Here is a 15,492-nt window from a genome sequence, read left to right as displayed (position 1 = left end):
CCATTCCAGGAATAGGGGAAGCGGGCACCTTGAAACATAAGTTATTTTTAGCGAGGCAAATTGAAGGTATAACTACATATCCCACATACATTTACGCTCGAGACACCCGGACGGTGATTTTCGAAGGTCTTCCGTATTCGTATGTATATGGTCTTGCCGTGGAGAACGCGCCGTGTAGACATGCTGAAATAATGCGTCCGAAGCTTAAGCGGAGGACGCAAATTTGCGCAGAATCGCGCCATATTCTGTTTCACAAAAGGAAACGTGTCATAGCCGCAGATCCAGAGGTCCCTTGGGTAGCTGCTTCGCGAAAACAGAGGCGCACGGGTGTTTCGAGGCATGACAGCCTACAGTCAACTCCCGACAGAATGAAGAATGTTACGACAAATAGTTGATAGTCCATACAGTGCACGTGTCCTCTCGTCCACTCTTCGCTCTTCTGCGTCCTTTTTCTCCCTCTAGCGCAACGTTTACCATTCATGTCTTTCTTTGTCATCTAGCTGATCATCATTTAGTGTCATCGGTGCACGCTATGACCAACTTAACACAAGAACCTTTCCTTCGCAGATCTATCCTGTATAACGCAATTCTGCATATTCCGAATTGTAACAGGTAGATAAACATCACAACAACACAAATATTTGATTTAGAGAGCGTTTAGGAAACAGGAAAAGAGGGAGACGCAGACGTTACGTAAGGCGCGCTGTTGTCCCTAGTTGTCTCCATGGCGCTAAAATGCTCTCAAAGCACATTTACCAACACAGCACAACCACACAGCTGTACAAAAGGGGGACGGTGAAACAGACGCGGAAGTGTTGTGCATGCACTGATCTACTACAACAGAATACGTGCAAACCTACTATTTGCTGCCCATACACGATTTAATGCCGCATTTAGTTACACTGCCAAAAAAGCGCCTCCTCCTGCTTCACTTTATGCTCTTGCCTTTCATCGCAAGCACGTGGCAGTACATGAAAGTAAGGCGACAAGAACTGTGCCATCAACATAGGTTTGTAGGCCATCAAGGCGTCATACCTTGGCAGCGTATAGCAGCTAGCACTCGTATAGTGTCGCGCTCTATATAGTGTTACGGTACCACTACAGCGCCACCCTCTAAAAAGAAAAAAAGGACGTGCGAGAAGGCAGGGAGCGTGAAATACCGAAGAACGCACGCCAGGGCATTGCGCTAGGTGTAGAAGTGACGCCGTACACTGCTCGTTATCGCTCAGGCTTAGTGCCACCGAACTTAATCATAGGCGCGAATATATGCGCCATTATGCAACGGATTGAAGCAATGCTTAAGTTTCCGCGATAAAGCTACGCATTTGCTGGCATGTCCAGGCGCAAGATAACGGAAAAGTGCTTGCAACATATCTGTGCTATGTACGTTGAGGCCTTCGAGACAGTGCAGTCTAAAATGAGTATACTATCGAACAAGAGAACAAGACTATCTTAATTGTGTATGTTAATCGCTGTACGTGCCCATATTATGTGCTGCGATACGTAAGAATGCCAGAAAAGCGAAAGAAAGAAAAAATGTATTGGGCAAGGAAATCTTGATAGGCGCAGGCCATGACACCTGGGGCAATTTATCTTACATGCACGCTTCCCACACTCGTCTTCGCACATCGCGTTCAAGTTTTCAAGACCTTCCGGAAACTGCGATCGGGGCGGCCTCTCGATTAGAAAGTAAATAGCAGCTCGAGAGGGGCGTTTTCTCACTGGGAAAGACGTACGCAGTACGATTGGCCAGGCAAATAAGCGAGTGCGCGCAGACCGGCTAAACGCTCCGAGCTTTGCCCATATATCGGCTTTTCCTTTTTCTTCCTCGTCCGTTACGCAGACTCGAGAGCGCTGTGTGTGCCCGCTACAGCCTTTCAGGTCAGATTCCTCTTCACGGCGCTGCGTCGTGTGCGTGTACGGGCCAAAGTCGGCCGGAGGAACCCCAATTCTTTGGCTCCAGAGCGTATCGTGCGGTCCGCCGCTGTCCAGCATCGTTTCTTTCTGTCTTCTTTTTTTTTTCTTTTTCGTTCTTCCGGGCAAGAGAAGCAGCAAACCGGTTCCAGCGATGTACCCCTCCAACCGAAACCAAGAACCAGCGCTGGAGCGTACGCCGAGAGAAGCGCGTCTGCCGAAGCGAGCAGCGGCCGCGGGAAGGAGGTGACAGCAGCGGCAGAAGGGTTCCCACCGTAGCAGCAGACGACGGCACATTGGTCGCGGCCATCCGAAAGCGTTTGTTTGCGCTGCCACTCACATTTCTTCGCTCTTTTTCCTCGCTTTTGTTCGCCTTGAAAAGGAGTCTGGCGCGTGCCGTATAAGTTTATCTAGGGGGACCTTTCCCATCCCGTCCTTGGAGAAGACCATGTCCCCTCACGTGTACAGCAGGAGTCGCGAGAACTTCGCGCTGTACCTGTTCGCCGGCGTTCCGCTCACGCTGTTCGTGATGTGCCTGATACTGCGCCGTCAGCGAAAGGAAGCCCAGCGGCGCTTCTTCGCCTGGATCTACGCGAAGTACTACGCCGATCACAACGCAGCTATCCTGGCTCCTTTCAAGAGAGAATTGTTCGCCGACATGGCACAAATCGTGTCCGACGACCCGATCCTGCAGGCGCGCGGCGCCATCCGCATCGTGGAGATCGGCGTCGGCACGGGAACCAACTTGGCCTACTACCCGCAGGGCAGCAGGGTGATCTCGGTGGAACCGAATCGGTACTTCGAGAACATCTTCAGAGAGAATCGCTGCGCGTTTCCCAACGTGGAAATCGAGCGGTTCGTGCTGGGCTGCGCCGAGGACATGTCTTCGATAGCGTCTGACAGCGTGGATTGCGTCGTGTCGACGCTGGTGCTTTGCTCCGTCGAGGACATGGCAGCGGTGATACGCGAAATCAAGAGGATTCTTGTGAGGGTACGTAACGCGCGCGGGAATGCTTGTTCACATGTTAAGATGGCATGTATGCATTAGCTTCAAACGCTATCGACTCTCGTAAGTGATTCTCCTTTCATAATGCAAAGAAGGGGTAAGGCGTGCAGACACGGACGCTAGAGAAGAGAAGTGTACAGAGAAAAATATTGGTCATTGTACAGCTTTTAGTATGTATATCCAAGACTTGTATTACTCCTTGCCTACGGGCTGTTGAATTCTGTAAACGAGTGCAAGTGCAAGAGTCGGCTTTTATAGCTAGATGCGGTGGTTCCACGGTTGCTTTTCTAGAAATTCTATCAATGCACCTAAAGTCGACGCTGGTTGGTTGGAGAGATGGCATCTTTCTGGATAAATCGTGAATTTGTATTGGTTCAAAGGTTGCCCCTATTCTTAGTAATATTTACCTGAGCAAGAATGACAGCTGCTTAGAGAAGGTCTTGGGTGATTGTGCTATTGAGGTATTTCGTTACGTTGATGATTACCTGATTTTCTGCAATAGGGACGAATTTAATTCCGCTGCTACCTCAGTAAGTGAGCAATTTAAACTTAATGGAGGAGGATTGCAGTTTACCAAGATATTTCTTCAGCGAAGCGTAATACAGTTTCTAAACATTTTCTCGGTCCTATAACAAAATCAGGTGTGTTGGCAGTACTGCGGTAGATCTTCGAAGCCATTGTTTAACTTTCAATTCAAGCATTCCAAAGTAGTAAAAAACGGAATTGCCATGTCGTGCCTGAAGTCTTCTCTCACCAGATCGTGCATGCACAAAATGAGCGTCAGTTTCGATGCACAGGTCCGGCGCCTATTATAAGCAGGGCATCCTAGCATAGCAGTGGCTTCTGTGGCTGAACGCCTAAAGAAGTCGATTTAGAGGGGGACGGACGTGATTACAGCATGCAGTAATAGCTAGAAAATAGTATAGTGGCTATTTCTTACATTCATTTAGTATCGCACAGGCTTTAAAAAGTTGCAAATAGATATGGTGTTAAAGGGACACTAAAGTGAAAAATGATTTCTTCTGCATCAGTAAATTACCGTTCTACAACACCAAAAACACCACTCTTACAACGATAAGACGTTTGGTAAGCCAGAAATAGCGCAAGAACGAAATACGGGTGGCGACGCCTACTTGAGTTCCCGCACCTGGGGGCTGTGACGTCATGGATTTTGATGGCATCTTCTAGGGCCTACTAAATATATATAGCGGTACAGATTGACTACATTGTGTTCTAAAGGAATGAAATATTAAACATGGCAAGTTTCGGGAACCTTTATTCAGCCAACGCGGCCCAAATGCGAAAACATACTTTGGAATTCCTGACGTCACGCTGACGTACCGGCGTTGGGATTTCGGCGCGAAATTCAAATACTGATACTTGGACCTTCATTTTTTCATCTAATAATCAAACTATTTTTTTTTGAAATGACTGCCTGCAGGGTTCTCAAACAATGCTCCATTTGTCTAAACTGATTTATTGTTTCCCTTTAGTGTCCCTTTAATGTTGTTTTCACTGCCCCCAATATGCTAGGTAAGATGTGCGCTGCCGTACAGAGAAAGAAAGGAGCAGGTGAAAGGCAAAAAAAGAACAGATATTTGTCCAGTGGAGCACATCAAGAACAGCAATTTTACTGACTGTCGTATGGGTGTGGTATATAATGGTCCCTTTAGCTGTGGCCATTTATACGGACGTAGGGCAAATGGAGTGGTGTATCAATCAGAGGATAATGGAACATAAAAGGTCGTTAACCGGTGGATCACCTTCTAATCTTTCCTTACATTGGCAAGATTGTAAGTGCACGCCTGGGTTAGATGAATGCGCGAAATTGTAGAGTCATAGGCATGAGAAAACGCGTCTTATGGTCGATGCTTGGCATATCAGTAATGGCGGAAGTGCGCGCGTGAGCCAGCTTCTGATTACCTTACATAAGGAAGAGATGAAATGCCATAACACTTGCCTCTCACGTAGACCGGCACGTGTACCCGATTGACACGTGGTGCTACCACTCCACTTCAGAGCATGCGCAGATGAGTTATGTGTCTTCTTTCTTTTTTTCGCCTCAGTGCTTCCTTTAGTTGATACGGCGTTCGTGTTGTCCACTTCTCTTCTATAGTGTCCGTGTCTGCACGCCTTACCCATTCTTTGCATTATGAATCCTTACCAACTAGCTCAGCTTTCTGTCGTTCTGATTCTCCTTTATAGTCGATTTTTACAGACGAATACCTTCAGGCCTCGTACTTTTTCACAGGATTATTCTGATATGCCTCCCTCCTATTGAAGTAACTGTTTCTTTTCCGATTATATCTCCTGCAGATGACCGAAATGACAAAACAATAGATCGGTAAGCAATGTCTGTGTTTATGTACGCGTATCACATAAGAATTGAAAGCTGTATTTGTTTCGTTTAGTTTCGTCTACTTATTTAGGTTTACCCCCACCCCCCACCCAGAGAGGGGTTGAGTGAGGGGTTGGAATAATGATGGATGAATAACGTGCCACGGATGGAGTAACGTGTTACACGATTTGACGCAAGGAAACAAATCTAAAGAAACGCGAAAAGAATAATAAGGAATGCGCACTTTTCTAATTGTGTCTCCGTCACGAGGCAGTTCGTTTCTTCAGGCTAATATACACAACCTTATAACTGTGTATACGGTTTACAGAATTTGAGCGTAAGGTTTCCCGTGAAATCTATATAGATAGTCTAAATACGTGTGAACTCGTGACATTGAAAATGTTGTCGACTAATAGGTCTTTAGTATTTCAGTAAACAACCAGACCTGCTACGGGAACAAGCTTACTAGTGGCTGTCGTTCCGCTGCCCAGCTCGTGGAGGCGGGTGCGATCCCGGCCGCGGCGGCCGCATTTCGATGAGGGAGAAATGCAACAACACTCGATCGTGTGCTGAGATCTAGGTGCACGTTCAGTAACTCCAGACGTTCAAATTATGGTCGGCTGTCACAAGCCACACCCCACTGTCGCGACTTCGTCCACCCGAGAGTAGGCAACCCAACCCCTATACACCCTAAAAAACATTTACACCCTTCGGGTTGTACATTTGCCACACACCAATAATCGTCATCTGCCTTGCTTGCGTTTCCTTTCTTGAAAACGCCGCGCCCGCTACTTTCCTGTCGGCAATGCTATGTCATGCTGTTAACGTGCATGCCGTTCGTTACTGGGAAGTACTAGGCTCGCAGCGTTAAAAAAGGAAATGCGGACAAGACAGATGACATTTATTGTTGTGTGGCAAGATACTACTCAATGGGCGTAAATTTTTCTTAGTGTACCCAAAGAGCGTAAACCGTTCGAGTGCATGCAGTAAACCGGAAAGGGAGTCGCATAGGGAGTAATTAAGGAGCATAATGGCCGGTGGAGAGCCATTACACTTGATAGCGCTTCAGTTCTACCAAAATGGTTTCGTGCGAAGTGTCATTTGCGTGATGAGATGACAATGCGCGATGATGACTAACGGGTGGTCGTACTGCAAAGAAATGTGGCCTGTACGTTGATTTGTACTCTGCACTCTTAAAAAAACTTACACATTTGGGACTCTTCTCACAACAATTGTCATCTGTCTTGCTTGCATTTCCTTTCTTTAACACTGCGAGCCCGGTACTTCTAAGACACGAACGGCTTGCGCGTTAGCAGCGCGACACAGCATTCTTGACAGGAAAATAGCGAGCCCCGAGTTTTCAAGAAAGGATACGCAAGCAAGGCAGTTTATGATTATTGCAGTGGGAAAAATATACACCCAAAGGGTGCAGCTGTTTTAAGAGTGTACCTTAGATGGCAGAAATAATTTGCCGGAACCACTGTGTATTTGGCACGGAAATAAAGACAAAAGTCTTACTCTCGATTCTTCTGTGGATGTGAGCGTTAACAATGGCCCGGGTTTCAATTCCCATAGGGGCCAACGTTGAGCTTAGAGTCGCCTCGTTATTAGTACTTGTCATGAACGTGAGCACTTGTCAACCTCTGCTTCCATGTAAGCAATGGATGTTTAAAATGCTCCACGTTTTGATAAATTCTTAGTGCGATAACCATACTATTATCATCTGTAGCAGATGTTAATTGCGTTCTTTGTGCTGTGCAAGCGTAAAGCACCGGGCAGACAGCTTCAAAGAAATGATACATATGCAATGAAACTATCACAATGTGCGTCGTGTGGAAACAGTTATCATGAAAAAGTATTCAGTTCTCATAAGAGCATGTGGCTTAGGACCCTCATAAAAAATGAACAAAGGTCACCAGCAAAAGACAGCAGGGGCGTCGCGTGTAGGTGAACTCCGTACCCACTGTGATTGCTTAGTAGCTTTGGCGTTACGCTACTAAGCACGAGGTAACATGATCAAATCGCAATGTGCGAATGCCGTATTTCGATGGGGGCAAAATGCAAAAACGCCTGTGTGCCGTGCATTCGGTGCACGTTACAGAACCACAGGTGGTCGAAATTAATCCGGAGTCCCCGACTACGGCGTGCCTTATAAGCAGATCGTGGCTTTGGCATGTAAAACCCCAGAATCTAATTTCTCGTGCTCTGTGCTTTCTTGAAACCTTTGACAATAACTGTAGTATCACTGCAGCCACCTGTCTGCTCAGCAGTATGGGAAAGGGTAATGTTATACCTTATTTTCTTTTATTTTTCTCATTTTGCAACACTTTAACCAATGCCTGTTCAGCAAAGTGAAGCGCCACCAAATCAACAGGCTTCGATTTGTGCTGCGCATACCACTCCAGCTGCCTCGGCGTTTATCGGACCGCAACACACATGCATGGTACAGTGCTTTCCGAGAGACATCTTTGGAGCAAGGGACAGGGTTAGGACGGAAAGACGTATGGAGTATCTATAAAGGCGATAGCCAGAGGCCTTTTCACGGACCGTGCATTTGAGACCCCTGTTCCAAGTGCTTCCTTCAATGATGTCTATTTGTGAGAAAGCTGAGCGCTCAGTTGCAGGCTCTTCGGCCACGAAAGGAAAGGCCTTGTGTGCCAACGCAAGTAAAGCTTTCACGAGACAGCGAGCGCATGAAAAGGGAACATGGAAGTATGTTCAAGTGCTGCAAACACTAAGTCCTAGACTATATTGAGAATAAAAAAATCTTGTGAATATGTTACTTTTAAACCTTGGCTTTTCTTGTCAAGACTCCATGCAGTGGGATCATAGGGAAATGGAAATCACAGTTGCCTGTATGCCAGTACACTGCCAAGCTGCAACAGACTCTAGCAGAATCATGTGCATTGAAGTGTAGAGCAAGCAATCACTTTTCTTATAAATTATTACGACACAGTTGCATTTAAAATCTGTGGCAAACGATTGACCTTTACACCCATGAGATACTATACTGCAGTGTAATTCTCTGGATTACTACACCTAGTTTAACCCACAATGCGTGCCGAAATATGCGAAAAGGTGCCTTTGCATTTCTTGCTCGTATAAGAACATGGCCACTAAATCGGGAATCAAACCATCTAATCACCTTTCCTGCCGTTTTCATCTCTCTCAGCAGCACAATGCCATTGCAGGGCCAACTCACCAGAAACCAATAAGCAATGCAAAAGGAAATCAGTGATAGAGTTGGTCTTCCATTTGTTCCTTGATGCAGGGTGGCTGCTTCTACTATGTGGAGCACATAGGCTACAAAGAAGGCAGCTGGTCACGCCGGCTGCAGCAGCTTGCACAACCTCTGTGGTCGCTGGTCAGTGACGGCTGCCAGCTGACACGTGACGTGCCGCAGTATGTTGAGTTTCTTGGCTTCCGGGAGATGTATGAGAAGATCCACTACCCACAGGAGATGCCCTTCCTGGTGCGGCCAACACTCGTTGGCAAGGCCATCAAGTAGATGACATATCGCATTACTGCACTATTCAGGGAGTGGCCTACATCTGCCACGTCAGGTCACAAGGATTTTTTTACAGCGTGTTGCCCCTGCTGGCAGCAAGGTTCTACTGTTGTTCAATGCATCAGTGAACAGTGACTGAGAAGTTGTGTGTGCACTGTGATGTCTGTCTCAGTCTTTCCTACCTCAATTTATTTTCCCCATAAATTCTGTAAATTGAATGCAACGTCAGATTGCACTCTGTTGACAAGACTGCTCCACTGAAGAAATAATTAGGTGAAAAGTGGTGGCAGTGGTGGAGTGAAGTGGGTGCGCAAACAAAGCTTATATCCTCCCTCAAGATCTAAATGGTTGTTTTCCTTTTCTGTTACCTTCCCTCCCAAAACGGGCACACACCATATCTGGAACACACCACAAAAAGTTCTGGACACACTACTGAGTGGTGCTCTACTCTTCACTGCTTGAATGCAATGTGCTTCCAGCCACTGGCTATTTGAGAGTATGTGACGCTGGTAGAGAACCAGCAGGCAGGTCAAGTGGTCACTGGTCTACTAGTGTACACCATAAAGTGTAGCTGAAGAGGTTGCATGTGAAAGGGTTGAACTCTGCTTCCTACATTACTACAGGGCTGAATGTACACTGCAGCAGTTTGTTCAACTGTGGTTGCTGCATCAGCACTAAGTTCTAGAAACTAAGACAGTCTCACTAAGGACTATTGGCAAATACTACATTAGGCACAACTTTACAGTGGTGTTGCTCAAGTTTGCAGAAACATATTAGTTACAGTTCAGTGGGTGAAAACATAATACAGATAATGGTGATTGCACACAAAGTGGCATGCATTCTTTTGTTGGGATGATTGGAGAGCCCTTGGAACATGTGCAGTGTCTATTCTGAAGTAGTTTGTCATTGTCTATATGCACAAACGCACATAGGTCATGACTAACAAAGACAAATGCAGTGTTTTCTCATCTTACAGTTATTTCCCCATTATTTATGTAAAACAGTGTCTTGTAATGTACAAGTGCATTTGTTATTTTCTGCTGTCTATGCATTTATCATTTTCTATTTACAATTCATACAAAGAACATACGTGCACCAAGACAGTTGCTCTGCGTGATTTTTCTTCTGAGGGCATTTATAAGGTTGAGAAAAGACACCGAGCAACAGAAAAGTTAAACAGCAAAATAATACAGACTAATGTGGATATGGAATGACTGTTAGTCAACTACATTCGCGAACCATGTGTTTGAAAACCAAGCTGGCCTTGGGACATTTGTTGCAAATAGCAATTTGCAGGCTCGATTTCTTGCAAGTGCCACAAAATATCATTGTGCAATACAAGTATCCAGCGGTACTGAACTGTGTTTAAATGTGTTATAAAAGAAGAGCTGTCATTTGTATTAGAATATGCAGAAGAACCTGTTAAATGGAAATAGCTACAGTGAAAGAAAATACCACTTGTAATAAAGACATGTTTACTTTTCCAAAGCAATAAACTTTAAAAGAGTGTCTGGGATTCGGATGGGTCACAAGCTCATCAGAAACGATAGTAGGCTGCGTACACAGTACATAACTAAATGTTCCTATATTTCTACATAGTAATAAGTTTGTGCTTCAAACTATTTTGTTAAAAAAGAGCATTGTAATACAACAAACAAATGCTGTAATAAAAATATGCTTCTTAACACGTGTGGGTCATTACTGATGACACCCAGGCAGTCTTGATCGCTAAGGACAAAGATTCAAATTCAAAGGAAGTGCTGCTTGAAATGTAGCCAGGCCATTTTACACAAAGAATAGCAGTGAAAATAAAACTGAATGCAGATATTTCAGCAATACAGAGTTCAGATTTGAGCTCCTTTGTATTATGATACATTCCATAATAGCAATGCAGTAGTAGAAGCTGCTAAGGATTACATCCAGGTTGTCAGCTTCTGCACAACACATAGTGTGACCAAGGCCGTTATCTTTTATGCATTCGAAAAGCCGTCGTTCGGTATCGTCTCGCGTAAATGTCCTAGACTGCGCCAATATCGCAGCTTAGGCCAATCACGTGAGGTGAAAGGGAACGTCAGCTTTTCGAGCGTGTACAAGATATCGGCCCAGAGTTATAAACTACAGCTTTACAAACCAAGTACACAACAAGCATTACGTCAACACAAGGACATGGAATGTGTTCATTACAATATACAAGTTTCAACATAATTGACCCTTATCTGTGGATTAAGAAACAGAAAGTGAAATAAAATAGGATAGCAAAATGCAAGAAACAGCACAGACTCATTGGAATATCAAGTGCTTTGTCTGCACTCTGAACATAACATAAAATGTGAGCAGGTTCCCTAAATGCGAGCACATATCTTGATTTCTGTGCATTAGTATTTAGCTGCTTTAGTCCTTTGGTGGTTTGTTTAACACATGTAAAGGATAATGCCAGTCTTGCAAAATCAAGTTCTTTATCTTTAATGAGGATCTGGCAACCAGAACTTCTCTCTATACACATTTTGTTTTGTTCATGTTTTGTTCAGAATATTTTGTTCATGAAGCATCTAGAAGCTACCAATATCTGCACTGCCTAGGGCTATGAGGACAATCATGAGGAAAGGAACCTGCTGGCTATGATGGAACAAATCTCATCGTAGCAAACTTTAGCCAGTGGCATTTTTGAAACTTGGTATTACAGACAACTTAAACCTGTCAATTAGGAGCCCCTTTGAGTAAATTCTTATTTGGAGAAAAAATGTGTGCAGATACCTGGGCACATGTTGATTTCATAACTGATCAAGAATCGCGTTCAAGGTGTTCCGTATGTGCCTCACAACATAGAATCAATGAGCAAGGTGACCTTCCATGCTGGAGTTGGAAGTCTCCAAAGTTAATCCTTGTTACGAACAAGTGAAATCATAGGTATGGCTCCAGCATATACTTTGTTTTTCTGACCTGAAGCAATATGGAGAGTGCAGGCGTAAAAAAAAAAAAAAGTGTCCCACCAGATATATATCTCCCTCTGTTGTGAGCAAAATAGTGTGGTTGTGCAATCTTTCCAAGATTCTGTTGAGGATACCTAGACATTCATAAAGTACAGTCTAAAGATGCTGTGTCAAGGCCACTTGCGTCCCCTAAAGTTTCGTCTTAAATGCAATAGAAAATCATTGTACAAGTAAGAACACTAGCTCAGGAACCCGTTTCTTTTGCTTAATGCCACATTACATGCTGAAATCATTGCCCATCCCATAGGAAAAGCTTAAGCTTGAGACAAGATAAGCACTATTTGCAGTATTTTGTGGGAAGTTATAGCTGCAATAACAGTTAAATTGTAGCCTGCTGTATTTTTCCGAAAAAAATGAAGGATGTTCTATATGTATAGAACTAAATCTCATAAAACAATGCTCTCATTTTCCTGAGTGCAATACGGAACAAGCACTATAAAATGTGGGTAGATGCATATAACGCCGGCAACTGTATTCCTCACAGATATCTGCAGGGAAAGATATTTTGCAGGCTAAGATAGTTTAAATTACGAAGTTGATCTCAACAATAATACTAGCTAAGGTTTGCAAAATGTTGACACTAATGCTGCAATTTTCCAAGTTTCCATTCAGTTACGAACATCACAAGAGACTATCACACAATAACTTTTTGGTGATATGCAGAGCACAAGGTCAATTCTATACACAGTGCATACCGTCTTGTGTTCATCTCGTTCTATACAACTGTGAGCACAACAGATAACATGACAGGTGAGGTAGCAAAAGAGGTGTACCTAGAGCTTACTCATGTTGAGTTTTTTAGCATATAAGTACCAGAAAACATGTTGCATATAAGTACCAGAAAACATGTTGCATTTAAAGAGATACTATAGGCAAACAATCCCTCTTGACCTCAATCAGCTATTGTTCTATACGAAAAGTCTTACAGTTGACTTTTCTGGTTGTTTTTGAAGGGTTACCCGATATATTGAGCGAGTGCTCAGGTTTCTTAAATGCTAACCTGCCAGAAGAAAACAATGCTCCATGCTTGAGCACGGCAGAACTTGGGTAGTGGAGCTGGCAGAAGTGATACTGTACACTTTAGCACTTCCATTTTAATTCATGTTTAAGTGGTGGAGTAAGAGAGAGTCATTCATTGCAGAGCGAGATGTTGCATGTTAAACCGTGGAAAGTGTGAGTGCGCTTTTGAATCTGCCGCTGGAATAAAAGTTCAAAGTTGAGAAGCAAGAAGAACCTGTCCGGAATCAACCACTGGAATTGCTGTTTCGTGTAGGGGAGTTGTTCTTGCAAGACATTCTTCTTTGGATATTAAGAGAGCATCACAGTTGAAGAGGAAACCAACTTGAGGCAGAGTCAACTTGGTGAAAAACTGCTCAGAGAACAAGGTTAATGCCAACAAGGTTTATCAAGGCATGCATGTCTGTGAGCTGGTTTGGTCTTAAAAAGCGGTGAAAAACTACCTGTGTCTCATAGACTTTCACTTCCCTTTCATTCCTAGGTCTTGTTATGCAGTTTCCTTGCCGTGTAAATGATAAACATAGTGTGTATGCTATATGATAGCATCATTCTATTAAACTAGATTAATTTCCTTCTGTGTCCCTTTGAATGCAACAATGTTTCACAACCAAGAGGAACAACCTTGGAAGCACATAAGTTGCAAGAGCCACACCAAAATATGGCATCAGCATTTGCTGTTCCAAATGGCATGGTATTGAAGTGAGCAAATGGGCTCACTTTAGTGAAGGAACAGGGCATTGGGCAGAGAACATACAAGACAGACAAATACAGCAATTCTTTATACACTAGGAATGGAGGGCTGTTTGTCACCATAGGGACAGCCAAGATTTTACATAAAAACTAGACAAGTGCAATAATGTAGTGCCTGATGTAGGTGTATCTATACTTTTCCACTGTACTATACATGAGTCCTGCTCATATCTCTTGATTGCTACAGTTTGTAACTAATCTTCATGCTGCATAGTTCTATTCAACTGAATTGACAGTAGCTTTAAAGAAACAGTGCAAGTCATTTCAGGTATTGCACACAAGGTACAAAGAGTGTTCTTTTTTTTTAAGTTACTGTCTCCTGCACTGTTACTTTACAAGAATACACATTGAGCAAAAGAAGAGGGCCACAGCACCTTGACCTTTCAACAAATACACCTCGCTATACATGCTGCTAAATATGCAGCAAATCGAGGCACTTGATTAACTTACGCGAGTACTGCCGATCAACAAGAAAGCCAAGGCTACCATCGGTGCTCTTGCATAAAGCTTGGCGTTTTAGACAATCCTGGCAGTTTTGTGTGTCTACATTATTCAGTGAGGTACACGCTCGTTCTGTCAACATACTGGCAAGCAGTAAGATAATTTTACAGAACACTTCCGCAAGAAAACGGCGGCTGCGATACCTAGTCGTAAGGAAAACTACAAATCGTTATGCTCTCCGTTCCCGGCCGACTTCTTGTGGTATGCCGTCTCCAGAAACTCGAAGACGGACGCGAAGCTGGACCACGACGTCATCTCGTGGGTTACCGTGCCGGCGGACACGCGCTTCACGTCGACGGTGCCATCATGTCGCTCCCTGAGAGGCCGATCGAGGGGTTCCGGGCTCGAAACCCAATTCCGCCCAACCTGGTGGAAAAACTGCCCAACACGAGAGGGAGACTTCTGACGTGTGAAGCTGTGGACGGAGTCCGTAAAGGCGACGGCGAAAACGCGAGCGGAGAACGAAGCGAAGAACTCCGTTGCCACATTAACAGCAACGACACCTCCGTAGCTGTGCGCCACGACGGCGACATGACGCGCCGGTGCTCTCTTCTCAACGATGTACTCCCAGACATGGCGCCCGTGTTTCTCGGCAGTTTCACACTCCCGTACGGGGACCCGCACGCCGTTGATTACGCGGTGAGTATCGTTAGTGTTGAGCACAATCACGGCGTAGCCGAGCCCTTGCGCTCTTCTAATGTAAGGCAGCTGCGTGCCTTTCTTGAGCGAATCATTGATTATGAGCCGCCGTGACCATTGACCAGCGCGCACGACGCCGCTGCCGTGTATTAGGATCAAGAGGCGGTCCTTATTGGTGAACGCATCTTCCGACACGAAGATGAAAGAGCTCGGTTCATCTTCCTGGACGTTGACGGGCACCGTGACTCGCTTCAGGTGTGTCTCTTCCTCCAGAAGTTGGTAAACGTGTTCCGTGATAACGTCACCCAGAGCTTCGTAGCGCCGCTGGTTGTAGCTAAGGTCGTCAGGGCGCACCTGAAACAGGTATGGCTCTCCGGTCTTCAGGTGCCTCAGCTGGCCGAAATCGTTGAAGAAGTATCCAAAGTCGGCGATCGTCGACGGGAACGGAGAGAAGTCGTCGTCTTCGACGTCTGTCGCTTGACGTACGAGCGACCGTTTTCGCGGGAATCCTTCATTTCCCGAGTCCGCCGCAACATGTTTTTGGGTAGACATCATTTGAACACCTTGAACCGGGCTGAGAACCGCGATTTGGGCGACAGGTACCCCAGCTTCGGTATGCAGCACTAACTTTGGTTATCGAGACCACTTATGCTACAATGAACTCATGTAGCGCGCAAATTGTTTACTTCAAGACGCTCCAACGGATTGGCTTGGATCGTCTCTGTTGGGTTAAAGTCAGAGTTTGGATTGTGCTAGTGTCGCTCACAATTGCGTTGTTGCGCTCATAAAAAGTATGGCAGAGTATCGAAACAGAAACCTATCTTGCGAT

At 44.9% G+C, this 15,492-nt stretch overlaps 2 protein-coding genes across 2 annotated transcripts; one reads left to right on the top strand and one right to left on the bottom strand.

Moving 5' to 3' along the window:
• Nucleotides 1-1,514: 1,514 nt before the first annotated feature.
• LOC135902548 (thiol S-methyltransferase TMT1A-like) lies at nucleotides 1,515-9,867 on the top strand. The gene is made up of 2 exons (XM_065432684.2): nucleotides 1,515-2,905; nucleotides 8,530-9,867. The coding sequence occupies exons 1-2, from the start codon at nucleotides 2,363-2,365 to the stop codon at nucleotides 8,764-8,766; spliced, it is 780 nt and encodes a 259-aa protein (XP_065288756.1). The 5' UTR covers nucleotides 1,515-2,362; the 3' UTR covers nucleotides 8,767-9,867.
• Nucleotides 9,868-10,219: 352 nt separating this feature from the next.
• On the bottom strand, nucleotides 10,220-15,367 carry LOC135902546 (cotranscriptional regulator ARB2A homolog). The gene has a single exon (XM_065432682.2). The coding sequence runs from the start codon at nucleotides 15,216-15,218 to the stop codon at nucleotides 14,184-14,186; it is 1,035 nt and encodes a 344-aa protein (XP_065288754.1). The 5' UTR covers nucleotides 15,219-15,367; the 3' UTR covers nucleotides 10,220-14,183.
• Between the last annotated feature and the right edge of the window lie 125 nt (nucleotides 15,368-15,492).

This window comes from Dermacentor albipictus, chromosome 3, assembly GCF_038994185.2.
Source record: "Dermacentor albipictus isolate Rhodes 1998 colony chromosome 3, USDA_Dalb.pri_finalv2, whole genome shotgun sequence".
In the NCBI taxonomy this organism is placed as follows: Eukaryota; Metazoa; Arthropoda; class Arachnida; order Ixodida; family Ixodidae; genus Dermacentor; species Dermacentor albipictus.
Note: the sequence above shows the minus strand (reverse complement) of the source record. Positions and strands in the feature narration are given on the sequence as shown.